Here is a 15,320-nt window from a genome sequence, read left to right on the forward strand (position 1 = left end):
TGTGTTGAAGTGAAGATTATATTTTTATTTTAGGAGTTTTGTATATTGTAATTTAGCTTTGGGCCCATTGTTTAGGAACCATTTTCTGTTTTACTCTTTGTAAAAGAGGGAACCCAAATTCCTTAACAACACTCTTCATTCCATCACTTTACATTTTTTCGTTTCCCCCTCTTTTGCTCTACTAGGGTTTGCTAAGCATTTTCAGTTTTCATTCATCTTCTTCATTTTCTGTTTGTTTCTTCCACTCAATGGAAGGCTAAACTTGTTCACTATATTCCTTTGGTAATGTATCGCAACTCTTGAGGTTTTGTTATTAATATATTTTCGATTTCTTTATTATTGATTTCTTCTATCTTATTTTTGAATATGGTTTGCTTAATTCCATTGCTTAGAAACTGATTTATGAGTTTATCTTCGCTTAATTGATTTACTCTCTAGTGCATGAATGCTTAGTTCGTGTGAATTTGTTAATCATTTCATGCTTATGCTGATTTCATTTAGTTAGAGGCTTAGGTTTTGGAACTTTGAATTGATTATCGCTTAGTTAATTGATTCTCAACAAATGCGGAAGTTAATGGTTGGAGCCTGGAAATAATCTTTTGAAACCGAGGATTGAGTTGTGAACAAACGAACCAAAAAGATTTAGCCATTTTATCACATTGCTTATTTACTACTGTTTCTGAAATTGCTTATGTTTTATACCATCCAACAACAAAAACCCCCTTTGTTTCTGTGAGTATAAGGTGTTTGAAGCTTTGCTTGAAAGACAATCCTTGGGAAATGACCTAGGAATCACTTCCTAGTACTGCAGTTTTTAATTGTTATATTATTTGCATCAGGTACGGCCTCGATCATCAGGGAAGAACATGCCGAACACTTGAGAACTGTATTGAGGATGTTAAAGGAGACACAGCTATATGCTAAGCTTTCAAAGTGTGAATTATGGTTAGAAGAAGTATAGTTTCTTGGTAATGTAATTACCTGAGATGGTATTGTTGTTGATCCAACAAAGGTGGAGGCAGTCTTACAATGGGAAAGACCTTAAACTGTCACCGAGATCAGGAGTTTTCTCGGATTAGTAGGGTACTACATAAGATTTATTGAAGGTTTTTCCAAGATTGTGTTGCCTTTAACTAAGCTAACCCGAAAGAATCAAGCTTTCGAGTGGTCACCTCAATGTGAGAATAACTTCCAAGAATTGAAACGGAGGCTGGCCTCTTCTCTAGTGTTAATACTTCTAGATCCAAATGGTGCATTTGAAGTGTATTATGATGCTTCTAAACAGGGTATAGGATGTGTGCTAATGCATAAGAGAAAGGTAGTAGCCTTTGCATCTCCACAGTTAAGACCCCATGAAGAAAATTATCCCACACATGATTTAGAATTGGCTGTAGTTGTTTTTGTTTTAAAATTTTGGAGACACCATCTGTATGGATCAAAGTTCGAAGTATTCAGTGATCACAAGAGTTCGAAATACTTGTTTGATAAAAAAGAATTGAACATGATAAGGAAAAAGCTTCGAGCAACTCAGAGTCGTCAGAAGAGTTATTATGATAAGCGCAGGAAACCCTTAGAGTTTAATGAAGGTGAGCATGTATTTTTTAGGGTAAGGCCAATCACGGGAATTGGTAGGGTAATGAAGACAAGAAAGTTAACCTTGCGATTCGTAGGACCCTATCAGATCCTAGAAAGAGTTAGGCCGGTTGCGTATAAGATAGCTCTACCTCCATCATTGTCTAACCATCATGATGTATTTCATGTATCTCAACTTAAGAATTATATATCAGATTCATCTCATGTGATTGAACTAGATAGCCTTCCTTTAAACGAAAACCTTACTTTTGAGGCTACACCTGTTAGGATAGCAGACAGGAAGGTTAAACAACTCAGAGGTAGGGAAATTTCCTTGGTGAAGGTTTTGTGGAATAAAAACCCAGAAGATGATGTCACATGGGAATTAGAGAGTAAGATGAAAAAATCTTATGCTAACCTCTTCGGTAAGTAAATCGTGCCCAAATTTTGAGGATGGAATTTCTAAAAAGGATGGGAGAAATGTAACATTCCTCCTTTCAGCTTTTTACTTAACATCCCTCCTTGTAGTTGAGTTCTAGACTTCCAATTGTACTAAAAATGGTTGTGGCTATGCTAAATTGCTATTGCATGTTGGAGAGCTTTCTGTTTGCAGGTTGGAGCTGCTGAAAAACGTGGCTTAAGGGTCCCTAAACCCTAACCCACTTCCTTGTGTTGATGATGGATCCAAAAAGGTATCTTATATGTTGTGGTGTATCTTTAACCTCTTAGAACAAAAAATAAAGCCCTTGCATGTTCTATTGACTTGTTTAGCACTTTGTATTTATGATTTCAATCTCATTTTATTACTTGAAGTTTGATTGGTGAAGGCTATTAAGCCATGCAAACAACCCAAAAGTACTGGAGAGTCAAGGGAACTTTTGAACTTTGTTTCTTTGATGAAATGAGTTCCCAAAGTCCAAATTTTACGTATGACCTATACATGTGTTCATCTTTTAAATTCCTAGCTTAATATCATTCTTTTTTAGGGATAAAAATTCTAAGTCCTCACTATTTTAGGGGAAACATGAAAAAGTTCCTAGTTGGCACTCCAAACTATATTATTTTGGCCTATGTGTTAGCCTATTTTCAATTACCTTAAGACTTACAAATTATGAGTTTTATGAACCCAAAAACCTGTGTGGCATTATATTTTATGAATATGAAATGTTGGTTTTGAATTTTCAAGTATCTCATGACCCAATTCTAGGTAGTTTTAACCCGAAAACCATTTGTGACTAAAAACTCAGGTAAGACCTATAGGGCTCCGACACTCTGTGGTAATGTCTCAAATGGCTTAGGTAAGACCTTAAATATCGTGTAACTATTGCCTAGATTCTTTTAGTATTAGAATCCAACTCTCTTAGAGAATTATAGAACACTTTTGAAAGCTTGAAGGTGACGAGAGGTTAATTACCTCGCTAAGAATCCAATTTGAGATTTTAACTCCCGAAAGTGCTAAAATTTGTTAGAGTCTTAAATTTGAGTCTATATAGAACAAGCCCAACTCTGTTCTATAAATTTTTTAAAGTAATACTCCAAGTCCCTGAGTTTCAGAAATCATTCTAGAGCGAACTAGGGCCTTCTAAGTCAATTCTGAGCTTTTGAGCCGACAAATGTCTATGAAATCTCCTCGTGCCAAGTTAAGACTCTAACCATGTTCAAATGAAATATTTGGATATACTCAAATGTCTAGAGCCTCATTAAGACATTTTCCTTATAATCTTAATGAAAATTTACAACAGCGAAATTAATCGTTTAAGACTTAATCACGTACTCGACACTCAGGCAAGCTGCAGCAGTGGAACGTTAAGTCCGATAGAGGTGAAGGTATGGAGAGAAGTTTCTTTATATATGAGCTTAGAAATGATGCCAAAGATATTTGTGCATCTCTAAGCTAGGTCATAAAAAGATATAATTGAATATTATTTATGTGGTTGCGAACAAATAAGTAGCGAGACCCAGTTTGTTCCTAAAACAATTCAATTTAATTTACCATTAATATGAATGATTGAATTTATTGAGTTGTGTTGAACGATTATGCCCTTAGATGCATTTGATTGTTGTTACTGATAATTATTATGAAAGTACTGATTACTTGATTATTCTGTTGAATGCTGAGTATTTTCTTTTATTGTGTTTGTTGAATGAGAGTTAGGAATAAAAGATTCATAGTAACATAACGCAAATAACAACTCTATAAATGTTGTCCTATGGTAAATATACACCATTGAAGGACAAAACAATTGGTGATCATTGTGCTCTATGTTCAATATTATTAATTAATTAATTATATCTTTATTTATAGTTAAATTATTATATATATATATATATATATATATATGTTTGTTACAATATATTTATATTGTGTACACTTATATTCATATTATAATTAGAGTGCATTGTTTGAGTGTGTGTCTATATATATATATATATATTTATTATTAACTATATATGTCCTGATTAGTTTTGTGTAATTTATGTGGTATAATGAGTGTGGCTAAATTATTATATAATCCTTAGTTGTTTGTCTTGTTTATATTGATAAAAATTATCAGGCTTTTATAAAGCTTTGAGGTCTATTATCTAATTATGTTGATTGTTGAAGGAGTTTATTACCCAAATATGTTGATTGCTGAGAGGTTTTTATGATTTGTTGGTTGTCTTGAGCATATGCAAACGAATTCACAGTCGCATGAAGACGAGCATATTCCTGGAAATAGGATAAGATATTTCTACAAACTCGGGGCATCGGGTGAGGGGTAGACACCTCCAACATGCATGTTGTGTGCAAACCTTTAATCATGGACTATGGGTTCGAGGCAATTAGTGTTATGTATGCAAATTTAATGTGTTATTCCTTATGTGTGACTTGTCTTCTAATTAATCTTCTAGAAGTTGTAAGTTATTAGTGATATTATAACATGATGTACTGTGAATATTAATCTCTATTACTATTCTTTATGGAGATTTTCCGTACTAGTGACAGCTAGGGATGTCATTGTTTGAAAGTTTCTGAAATATTTTTACTGAGATTTTTATCTCACTATACTTGGGTTTTTCTGACATTTCTAGGTGAAGCGCCTAAGGAGTTTGAGTTTAAATTATATTGAAGAACACAATCATGCACTTGAATTTCTTACAAATTAGATTTTATTGTATAAGTTATTTTAGATGATTGATGTTAAGTTGAAGATGTCGTGTGAACTATGTTATACCCTTTTAGTTTAGTATTCATTGTTATTATGAAAATTACATGCATATTTATAATGTATTTTATTTAGTGTTTAATAAAATTTCAAGAGATATTTTCTTTATAATTTGCTAACTTTTAAGCTTCCACATATTGTATTATGTATTTTTTATTATGAAAATTAGGGTGTTACATTTTGGTATGAGAATAGTTCGATTCAATTCAGACCGTGGCATGAGTAAGTCATATCTAAAATGGCCACTTAGAACTAGATACGATATAATGTTACAATGAATAAGTTTAAAACATGTTTGTTGTTATTGTGAATGATCTATGGTACTTGGGAAGATTGTATTAGGACTAGTTACTCCAATATTGTTGTTCTATGGTAACTTGATCATGATATCCACTATATGGATTACCACCAACCTTGTTTTGGTGGATGTTACTGAAGTCTAGAGTATTGGTAGGATCTTGTTGTAAAATTGTGTCCGGACACAATGTTTCAACTTGAAACTATCATATACTATAACTTCATAATAAGTGGATATTTGTATAAATGTTGTTTGAATGACTTGATATGCGTGTCAATTTTCTTAAAGTTTTTATTATTATAACATCGTTATGAATATGCTTTGATAAAGTAAAATCTTCACATTTTAATTTGTAATGATATTATATATTGTTGATCATTTTTTTTTGTTCGTTTGTGATTGTTGCAATATTTTGATGTCATTTTTGTAATGGTTATTATAATTATAGTTAATTTCATTCAACTTATTAATTATGATGAAAATATTAAAAAAAAAAGCTCTAAATTGCTTTAATTATGATTACTTATCTTTAAATCAATAATTAGTATTAAATGATTGATTAATTATTTAATTTGTGATAATAATTAAAAATTTACAATTTGCTATCAAAATTTAGATTATTTAGAATATAAGATGTCATCCTTAATAAAAATAAGAAATTAGTGGTTAATGAGAATTATATTAGTTAATAACAAAAGAATCTTACACTTAGCTTTTAGTCTACAACCACAAAACTAAAACCTAGACCTAGCTGCCACTAGCAACCAAGAATGGAGGAAAAGAGAAAGGATGAGATGAGAAGAAACCAAGGAAGGGGATAAAGATTTATGCATCAATCATAGGTAACACTAAAACCCAATCAAACTCCATGAACAAATTACCAGAGAATTTATATATTGATATTATTGTCACTATTCAATTAATTTCTTATCATCTTCATACTTGAAATTCATTCTTATTGAATCATGGATTGACCCAAGGGAAAGTGTTTTCCTTTATTGTTTTTATTGAGTGAGAGTTAGGAATAAAAGATTCATAGTAACATAACACAAATAACAACTCTATAAATGTTATCAAATGGTAAATATACACCATTGAAAGACAAAACAATTGGTGATGATTGTTCTTCATATTCATTATTATTAATTAGTTAATTATATATATATATATATATTTATATATAGTTAAATTATTATATATATATATTTATGAAGATTTGTTCGTTGTATGGTGACGCAATGTACTATTTATATACATAGATTCATAGTCTATATGTAGATGTGTGATGATGAGTGCACACTTATATTCATAATGTAATTAGAATGCATTGTTTGAATGTGTGCATATATATATTATTGACTACATATATATGTCCTGATTAGTTTTGTGTAATTTATGTGCTATAATGAATGTAGTTAATTTGTTATATAATCCTTAGTTGTTTGTCTTGTTTATATTGATAAAAATTATAAGGCTTTTATAAAGCTTTGAGGTCTATTATCTAATTATGTTGATTGTTGAAGGGGGTTTATTACCCAAAAATGTTGATTGCTGAGAGGATTTTATGATTCGTTGATTGTCTTGACATAGACAAATGAATTCACGGTCGCATGAAGACATGCTTACTCCTGGAAACAGGATAAGACATTTCTACGAACTCGGGGCACTAGGTGAGGGGCATGCACCTCCAACAGGCATCTTGTGTGCAAACTTTTAATCATGGACTGTGGCTTAAAGGCAATTAGTGTTACGTATGCAAATTTAATGTGTTATGACTTGTGCGTGACTTGTCTTCTAATTGATATTGTATAAGTTGTAAGTTATTAATGATATTATAATATGATGTATAGTGGATATTAATCTCTATTGCTATTCTTTATGGAGATTTTCCGTACTCGTGATGGCTAGGAGTGTCATTATTTGAAAGTTTTTGATATAGTGTCACTGAGATTTTTATCTCACTATACTTGGGTTTTTCTGACATTTCTAGGTTAAGCGCCTAAGGAGTTTGAGTTTAAACTATGTTGAAGAACACAATCATGCACTTGAATTTCTTACAAATTAGGTTTTATTGTATAAGTTATTTTAGATGATTGACGTTAAGTTGAAGATGTCGTGTGAACTATATTATACCCTTTTAGTTTAGTGTTCATTGTTATTATGAAAATTACATGCATCTTTATAATGTACTTTATTTAGTATTCAATGAAATTTTAAGAGATATTTTCTTTATAATTTGGTAACTTTTAAGCTTCCTCATATTGTATTATTAACATTTTTGTTATGAAAGTTAGGGTGTTACATTTGTCATGCATATTCCAAGTGGCTATGAGTTTCACCTGATATATCCTCCTACTCCTGCTAGGTATAATCCTCCACCTACAGCTTCTCTTGACTTTTCTTTTGGGTCCTCCCGTTATGATCGCCGTAGGGCTGAGCCATCACGTGACATGTCGAGTTCTTCATTGAGGCGTCCTACGCAAAGACCACCTATGGTCCAGGCTAGTCGTCCTCAAACGACTCAAGGAACACAAACATGTATGTGCTGTTGGTGCACTTCTCCATCGAAGAGTTACACTGGTTTAGGGTGACGAGGCTAATGCTCGCGGTCCAAGAACACGGGTCCGGTTATCTCCTCCGCTGGTGGATTCCCCCGTGCTTGTTGAGCCTATTGTTAGAGATGACATCATATCCATTTCCAGTGATGAGGAGGATCCAAAAGAGGACCCTAAGGAGGGTAATGAGTGAGAGTAGTAGTATGGGGAAGTTGGGTCAAGACTTTGGCAGGCTGGTCATATACGACATATCCGTATAGTTCTTTTTGGGCAGTTGTAGATATTTCTATTGTACACCCAATCTTGTGGTTTTTGTCTGCATATATCTACCCTAACTTTACTGGAGTGTACGTGTTGATGGTGTGATCACAAATTATGTAATCTAGATGGGACTGTACTATTTTTAAACTTGTTATGTGTATGTATATAGACAAGGCATTAAGAGAGTACTCTAATGCCCATGGTTATGGTGATGTTATATGAAAAAAAAATGTTTTTTATACTCCTTTTATTATTATTTATGCAATATGATGTAGAAGTAAGTTTTGAGTTAAACATCATATTTTCTTATAAAAAGAAAAAAAAATTGCTACTTTTCTAAAGTGAGTTGTAGTTAACCAAGAATGTATACTGGTCTTGTATGTACTTTTGTGTTAACGCTAGGAGATGGGTTTTACACTCTGGGTATGCCAAACCTGGAAAAAATATGAGATTAACAAAATCCATAACAACCCGAGCATCATTAGTCGTGATGGCCTTAGCTTTCACTCATTTAGAAACATAATCAACAACAAGCAGAATGTAGTAAAAGCCAAAAGAAACAGGAAAATGGACCCATGAAATCAATGCTCTAGACATCAAACACCTCACAAAATAACATAGGTCATTGAAGCATCTCTTCTCTATAAGAAAAGGTACCACTTGGTCTCTGACACTGCTCACAATGAAAACATCAATTCTACAACCAAGCAAATAAGATCTAAATTTATCTAGAGCAAATACAATAGCTAAAAGCTTTTTTTAGTTGTGATGTAATTTGCTTGTGCAGTATCTAAAGTCCTAGAAGAATAATAAATTACCCTAGGAAGTTTGTCCACTTTTTGAGCAAGGACAACCCCCAATGCATAATTAGAAGCATCACACATCAGCTCAAAAGGGTCTGTCCAATCAGGTGCCTAGATAATAGGAGTGGTGGTCAAGGCTCTCTTAAGGAAATGAAATGCCTCCCTACATCTATCATCAAAATCAAAGGTCACCTCCTTTTACAACAGGTTGGATAATGGAAGGACCTTCTTGATAAAATCTTTAATGAACCTGTGGTAAATTCCTACATGACCAAGAAAAGAACGAACCTCTCGCACACAAGAGGAGTAAGACATATGTGAAATAACATCTATCTTGGCAGGACCTACCCAATTCCCCTATTTGAGATCACAAGCCCCAAAACTGATGTGAGCCAAGATGGGGTGACCCAACTTTCATAGGTTAAGTCCTTAAAATGCCTTAAGATGACCAAAAGCCACAAAGCTGACCTTGGCCAAGAATTTGTCCAAGCCAAGCAAGCACCAAGCCAGACCAAGTTTCTGACCGAGCTGACCAGGAGTAGGGCCATATGGCCTAGACAGATGCACCAGGATGTTGGACTGGAGCACCAGAGCGCTAGGGGTGAGACAAATCCTGACCGAGGCACTGAGCCAAGTCTGACTAAGGCATGGGGACAAGACCTGATCAAGGTGCTGGGCACGTGGAACCAGACTCTGGGCGCTGGACCAGGCCTGACCGAGATAGGACGCACCAGGCTGGGCGTGGGGGTGGCACACAGGCCAGCTGGGCTTGGCTAAGTACTAAGCGAGGCGCTGGGCGTGGCAACTTTGGCCCAGCCATAAGTTGGCCAAATTTGGTCCAATGAGTCACGTGGGACCCATGAGCAATTTTGGCACACCATTTCCACGTGGAATTTGATTATCTTCAACATATTTTAATTAGTTTAATTCCAATAAATTGCCTTGTAAATTCACGAGTAAAAGAGCCATTAAGATGTAACCATCATAATTAAATGATGGAAGGAATATGGCTGCCTTGTAATGATGAGTAAACTAAATGAGTTCTTAATTGTGTTGAGACCATTGGGAATCAATGGCCTTGTCCAACTATGGAGCTTAGCTACATTTGGAAGAGTATCCATGACTTGGAATCCAATGCAAGTCAAGACCAACGACTCATTTGACACGCTTCTTGACCATGAAGAATCAAGAATCCTATGCTTACATTTATGCTAACCGTGAAGACCAATTGAAGATAGGAATCCATATTGATCAACATTCAATTATGGTTGTGGAGACTTTATGAGGGTATTATGACATGTTTTCAACCATGGGCTCAAAGTTATGACTCTCAAGGCCGTGCGCTTCAATGGTGAATGGAATCCAAGGTTTCTAGCCTTCAATGACCCAAGAAACCGTGGACAAGATGAAGAATTACTCAAAATGGTATCCTATGATAAAGCGAACATTTATGTTAGCCATAAGAGACTTAATGGAGGAATTATTTCATGGTTAACTCATATGATTCAATTCTTAGTCGTGGAATCAATATGGCATCAATGCAAGAATGGTATCTAATGTATCCAAGACTTCAATACCATCATGCACACGTGCAACAATAGAAGAAGGGAATCCAAGGCTCACCAAAACTCATTCAAAAACGTGGAGCACAAGGAAGAACAACAAATGGCATCTTATGTTACTCATTATTGTCTTTAATGTAATAATGTAGGCAATAAGCATGTGTAGAATTCCTTAAGTTGCCTAATCGTGTAGTGGCATGAATATACTCATGTATTTCGTGCAAGTTCATAAGAAACATGATATCTAATGTTGGATAGCCATGAATTAGGCTTTAAAGTGTTTTAGTTTCTTGTCTTTACTTGGAGGCCAAGTATGGCTAGCCATCCCATAAATGTAGCAATTTGCACTATGGAATAAACAAGTTGAAAAGTTAAATTGGAATTGTTTTCCTCTTTAGTTGAGCATAGGCTCCTAAAACTATTCTTGGTTGAACCAAGAATTATCAATATTATCAAGGATCATTCCTTGTGGCGATTATCACTTGGCTTATCAAACAAATGAATTGTTTGTGGCGCCATCACCTTTCAATCTTCTCCATTTTGTTTTATCCTATCAAATACATCTCCGCTGCCCAAATAAAATTGGCCTAAACAAAATTTGGCTCGACCAAAACCAATTCTGACCCAGCCAGACTCGGCCAAAACCATTTCTGGCCCATCCAGACTCGGCCAACACCAAGCCAGACTTGGGCAGGACCACACAGACTCGGTCAGAGTCAGGAGACCAGGCCAAGATCAGCTAGACTCGGTCAAAATCAACAGATCAGGCTAGAATCAGCCAGACAGGGCCAGAAACACCTAGGCACGATTAAAACAGCCAGCCTAGGCCAGGACTCAATCTTGACTCGGCCAAACAACACCAGCCTACAAATTAGCTTGGTTCAAGAACAATTTGTCCAAGCCAGCTTTTGTCTACAATTTGTCTCAGCCAAAATAAAGCTAGCCTAGGCCTTGGTTCAAGCCATCTCAGCCAAATGTGACACACCATCCAAGAAAGATCGCAACGATGAGCCTTTTACCTAAGAGGTTCACATAAAAAACTATGCTCTACTCTACCATGAAATGACTTTTTTCATAATTCGGAACAATGTTAGTTTCAATACATTTATGCAAAACTCTATCTAGATTATCCAAACATGCATCAAATGAAGATCCATAAACTATGAAATCATCCAGAAACACCTCTATGCATCTATCTAGTAAGTTACTAAATATGTTCACCATACACCGCTGGAATGTACCAGGGGCATTGCATTGGCCAAAGGGCATCCTCCTATAGGCAAAAGTGCCAAAAAGGCAGGTGAATATGCTCTTCTCCTAATTCTCATGAGCAATATGAATATGGAAGTACCCAGAAAAGCCATCAAGAAAACATTAGTGAGATTTACATGCTAAGCGCTCAAGTCATCTGATCAATAAATGAAAAATGAAAGTGATCCGTTCTTTTTGCTTGATTGAGACTCCTATAATCAATGTAGACTCTCCAACTATTCTACACTCTAGTAGGAATCAACTCATCCCTCTCATTTATCACCACTGTAATTCCTGTCTTCTTTGGAACCACCTGGACTGGGCTCACCCAATGTCTATCGGAATTGGGATATATAATCCCATATTGTAGAAGCTTGGTGACCTCATTCTTCATAACATCAAGGATCACTGCATTGAGTCTCCTTTGTGGTTGCCTCACTGGTTTAGCTCCATCGTCCAAGAGTATCCTATGCATGCACATGGATGGGCTAATACTAGGAATGTCAGCCAAGGTCCAACCAATGGCCTTTTTGTGCTTCTTCAGCATTTGCAACAATTTCTCCCCTTGATTGACATCAAGGGAAGTGGAAACAATGACAAAGGGCTTCTCATTATCCTATAAGTAAGTATACTTGAGGTTTTCAGGTAAATGATTAATCTCGAATACAAGTGCCTGCAAAACAGATGGAACCAAACTAGAAGACATAGATTATGCAACCTGCACTTGAATAAGTAAATCAGATTGCTATATGATGTCTACAACAATTGGGTCAATACAATCTGACTCTACAACATTTGGATCAACAGAAATATGCAGAAACTCATCAACACAAGATTTTCACATTTTAGAATCAGTGCATGTATGACAAGTGTATGAGTCTATCAATGACATAAAATCAAAATCATTAAGAAAATCAGAGATATGCTCATTAGTTAACTCATCAAGCAAATCAATATGAAACACAGAATGATCCTCAGAAGGATGCTTCATAGCATAAAAAATATTAAACTGGATCACAATATCACCAAACTCCATAGAAAGTGTTCCAACATGACATCTATCTTGGTTCGGGTTGTTCTAAAAAATAGCTTCCCAAAATAGTGGGAACTGTGTTACGAGAGGATCTCTCTTCCATATCGAGAATGTAAAAATCAGCAGGAAAAATAAGTTCACCAATCCGAACCAAGACATCCTCTATCAAGCCAACAAGGTAGGCAGTACTGTTGTTTGCTAATTGAATCATTACCCCGGTAGATTGCATATGTCCAAGTGAAAGAGATATGAAAACATACATAGGCATAACGTTAATTGAAGCTCCTAGATCTAGCATGACATTCTCAAATTTGCTATTACCTATGATGCAAGGTACAAGATATGTACCTAGGTCCTTACACTTTTTAGGAATATGAGGAAATTTTTTACCTATAAGTGCAGAAACATTTATGCCCATGCTGATCCACTCATTATCTTTTAGCCTCCTCTTGTGACTGCACAACTCCTTTAGAAATTTTGCATATCTTGGAATCTGCTGGATAGCATCAAGTAAAGGTATGTTCACCTCTACCTTCCTAAATGTGTCAAAGATCTCCTTGTCTATCTCTTCCATTTTCTTACTTGGAATGACTCTTAGTGGAAATGGAAGAGGAATAGAAGATGGTTGTGCAGCACTGGGAGAAGGTTCACTAGCATGAATTTATTTGCTAGTGCTTTCAGTTTCTTGTAAAACTAGTTGCTTCATTTTTGATGCACTAGATCAACTTCAATATGCTTGCCTGACCTTAGAGTAATAACATTCACATTCTTCGGGTTGACCACATTCTAAGAAGGCAACTTGTCAGAATTCTAAGAGTGCAATGTGTTCAATGAAGTAGCCATTTGTCCCATATGAGTGGTCAAATTCTAAATTGAAGACTCTTGTCTCTAAATTGATGCTCTAGTCTCTTGTGGGAATTGCATATTTTGCATTGTCGTCTTCCTCATCAGTTCTTCCAATGAAGGTTCACTAGGTGCAGGTGGAGGAGGAGGATTACCAATCACTTGATGCTACCTCTGCTGTTGGATTGTAGGAGGTACATATGGTCTATTTTGTGTAGTACTATTGTTCTAAAATGGTGGTCCTGGATGCATTTATGAAGGACCAGGCCATATAACATTCAGATGATTCCTCCAACTAGGATTGTATCTGCTTGATGAAGGATCATAATTCTGTTGTTATTGTTGAGGTCTGTTATTGTAATTATTTGCAGCATAAGCCTCAAGATGGTCACTAGTTTTGAGTTCCAATAGAGAAGGAAAAACATCAGCATAATGGTCAGTTGAGGTGCAAATGCCACAAACTCGTGCAAGTGAGGTTTTTGCTGATTCATGGCTAGTTTAGTGACCAAGTGGCAAGAGAATCAATTTTTTTCTCATGTTTGTCTTGCCTCACTAAATCTGTCCAATTATCATGGACACCTCTAATCACTATAGCATCACTACTCCTTGTACTAAATTGTTGAGAGTTGATATCTTCTCAATTAAACCTCTAGCCTCAAGAGGGGTCATATCTCCAAGTGCACCACCATTAGCAGCATCAATGATATTCCTTTACATGTTGTTCAGACCCTTATAAAAATATTGTAGGAGGAGTTGTTCAGAGATCTGATGACGGAGGCGGCTTGCACAAAGCTTCTTGAATCTCTCATAATATTCATATAAACCTTCTGGATGAAGTTTTCTGATTGCATAAATATATTTTATGATTGCAGTAGTCCTGGAGGCAGGAAAGAATTTTTCAAGGAATATTCTCTTCAGGTCATCCCAGCTACTAATGGAACTAGGGGTCAAGTAATACAACCAATATTTTGAAGGGCTCTCAAGTGAATGTGGGAAGGTGTTCAAACATATGTGATCCTCTTGGACATCACGAGGTTTCATGGTGGAACATACAACGTGGAACTCCTTAAGATGCGTATGAGGACATTCACCTACAAGTCCATGAAACTTAGGCAACAAATGTATTAGTCCAGTTTTGAGCACATATGACACATCTTCATTGAGATACTAGATACACAAGCTTTCATATGTGAAATCAGGTGCAGCCAGATCCCTTAATGTCCTCTCACATGGAATTGGAGGTAGTTCAGCCATATTTTCAGAATGCACAAAATTAGAGTATGCAATAGAATGCATAGAAACAATAGAATACACAGAAACAACAGAATCAATATCACCATCAACTATATTAATAGTTTGAAAAGACTCAATATCTAAAGTTAATTTCCTAACTTGTCTAACTAACCTATGAAATATTCTATCAATTTCAGGATTTATTGGATGCTAAGAGCCAGGATTTCCCATAGTCATGCTCTAAATTCAACAGTAACAACCATGTAGGGCAGTAAGAGAAATGCATGTTAAATTTCAGTAAGCAACCAAAACTTTGCATCAATAAGATCCTAATATATTAGAAAACATCCACAAAAAATTTGAAGACAAAATTCAAAGTCTAACTAATTTAACTAAATAAAACAAAATCAAAATAAAACTTGTAAAATAAGAAAAAATGGTAAAAAATGGTCTTTTTGGATTTTCAAGGTGGGTTCTACAGACTTAGTGTGTAGAGAATGAATCCTTAGATTATTCTACCCCAAATTCATATATAATTTGTTCAACTCTGATTAACGATTAACGATTCAAAACTTATGTCAAAAATATAAAATCAACAGAAAAACTATTCACTACTTGTTTGTATCTCACAACCAGCAACAAGGTGAATGACTATGATGCATCCAGTATTCAATATGTCATAAAATAAGTGTTAAAACAATGT

The 15,320-nt window shown here is 35.2% G+C and overlaps 1 protein-coding gene across 1 annotated transcript; it reads left to right on the forward strand.

The window, feature by feature from the left end:
- LOC109332491 lies at nt 1,304–2,005 on the forward strand. The gene has a single exon (XM_019567475.1). The coding sequence runs from the start codon at nt 1,304–1,306 to the stop codon at nt 2,003–2,005; it is 702 nt and encodes a 233-aa protein (XP_019423020.1).

The sequence above is a fragment of the Lupinus angustifolius genome, chromosome LG18 (genome assembly GCF_001865875.1).
Source record: "Lupinus angustifolius cultivar Tanjil chromosome LG18, LupAngTanjil_v1.0, whole genome shotgun sequence".
Classification (NCBI taxonomy): Eukaryota; Viridiplantae; Streptophyta; class Magnoliopsida; order Fabales; family Fabaceae; genus Lupinus; species Lupinus angustifolius.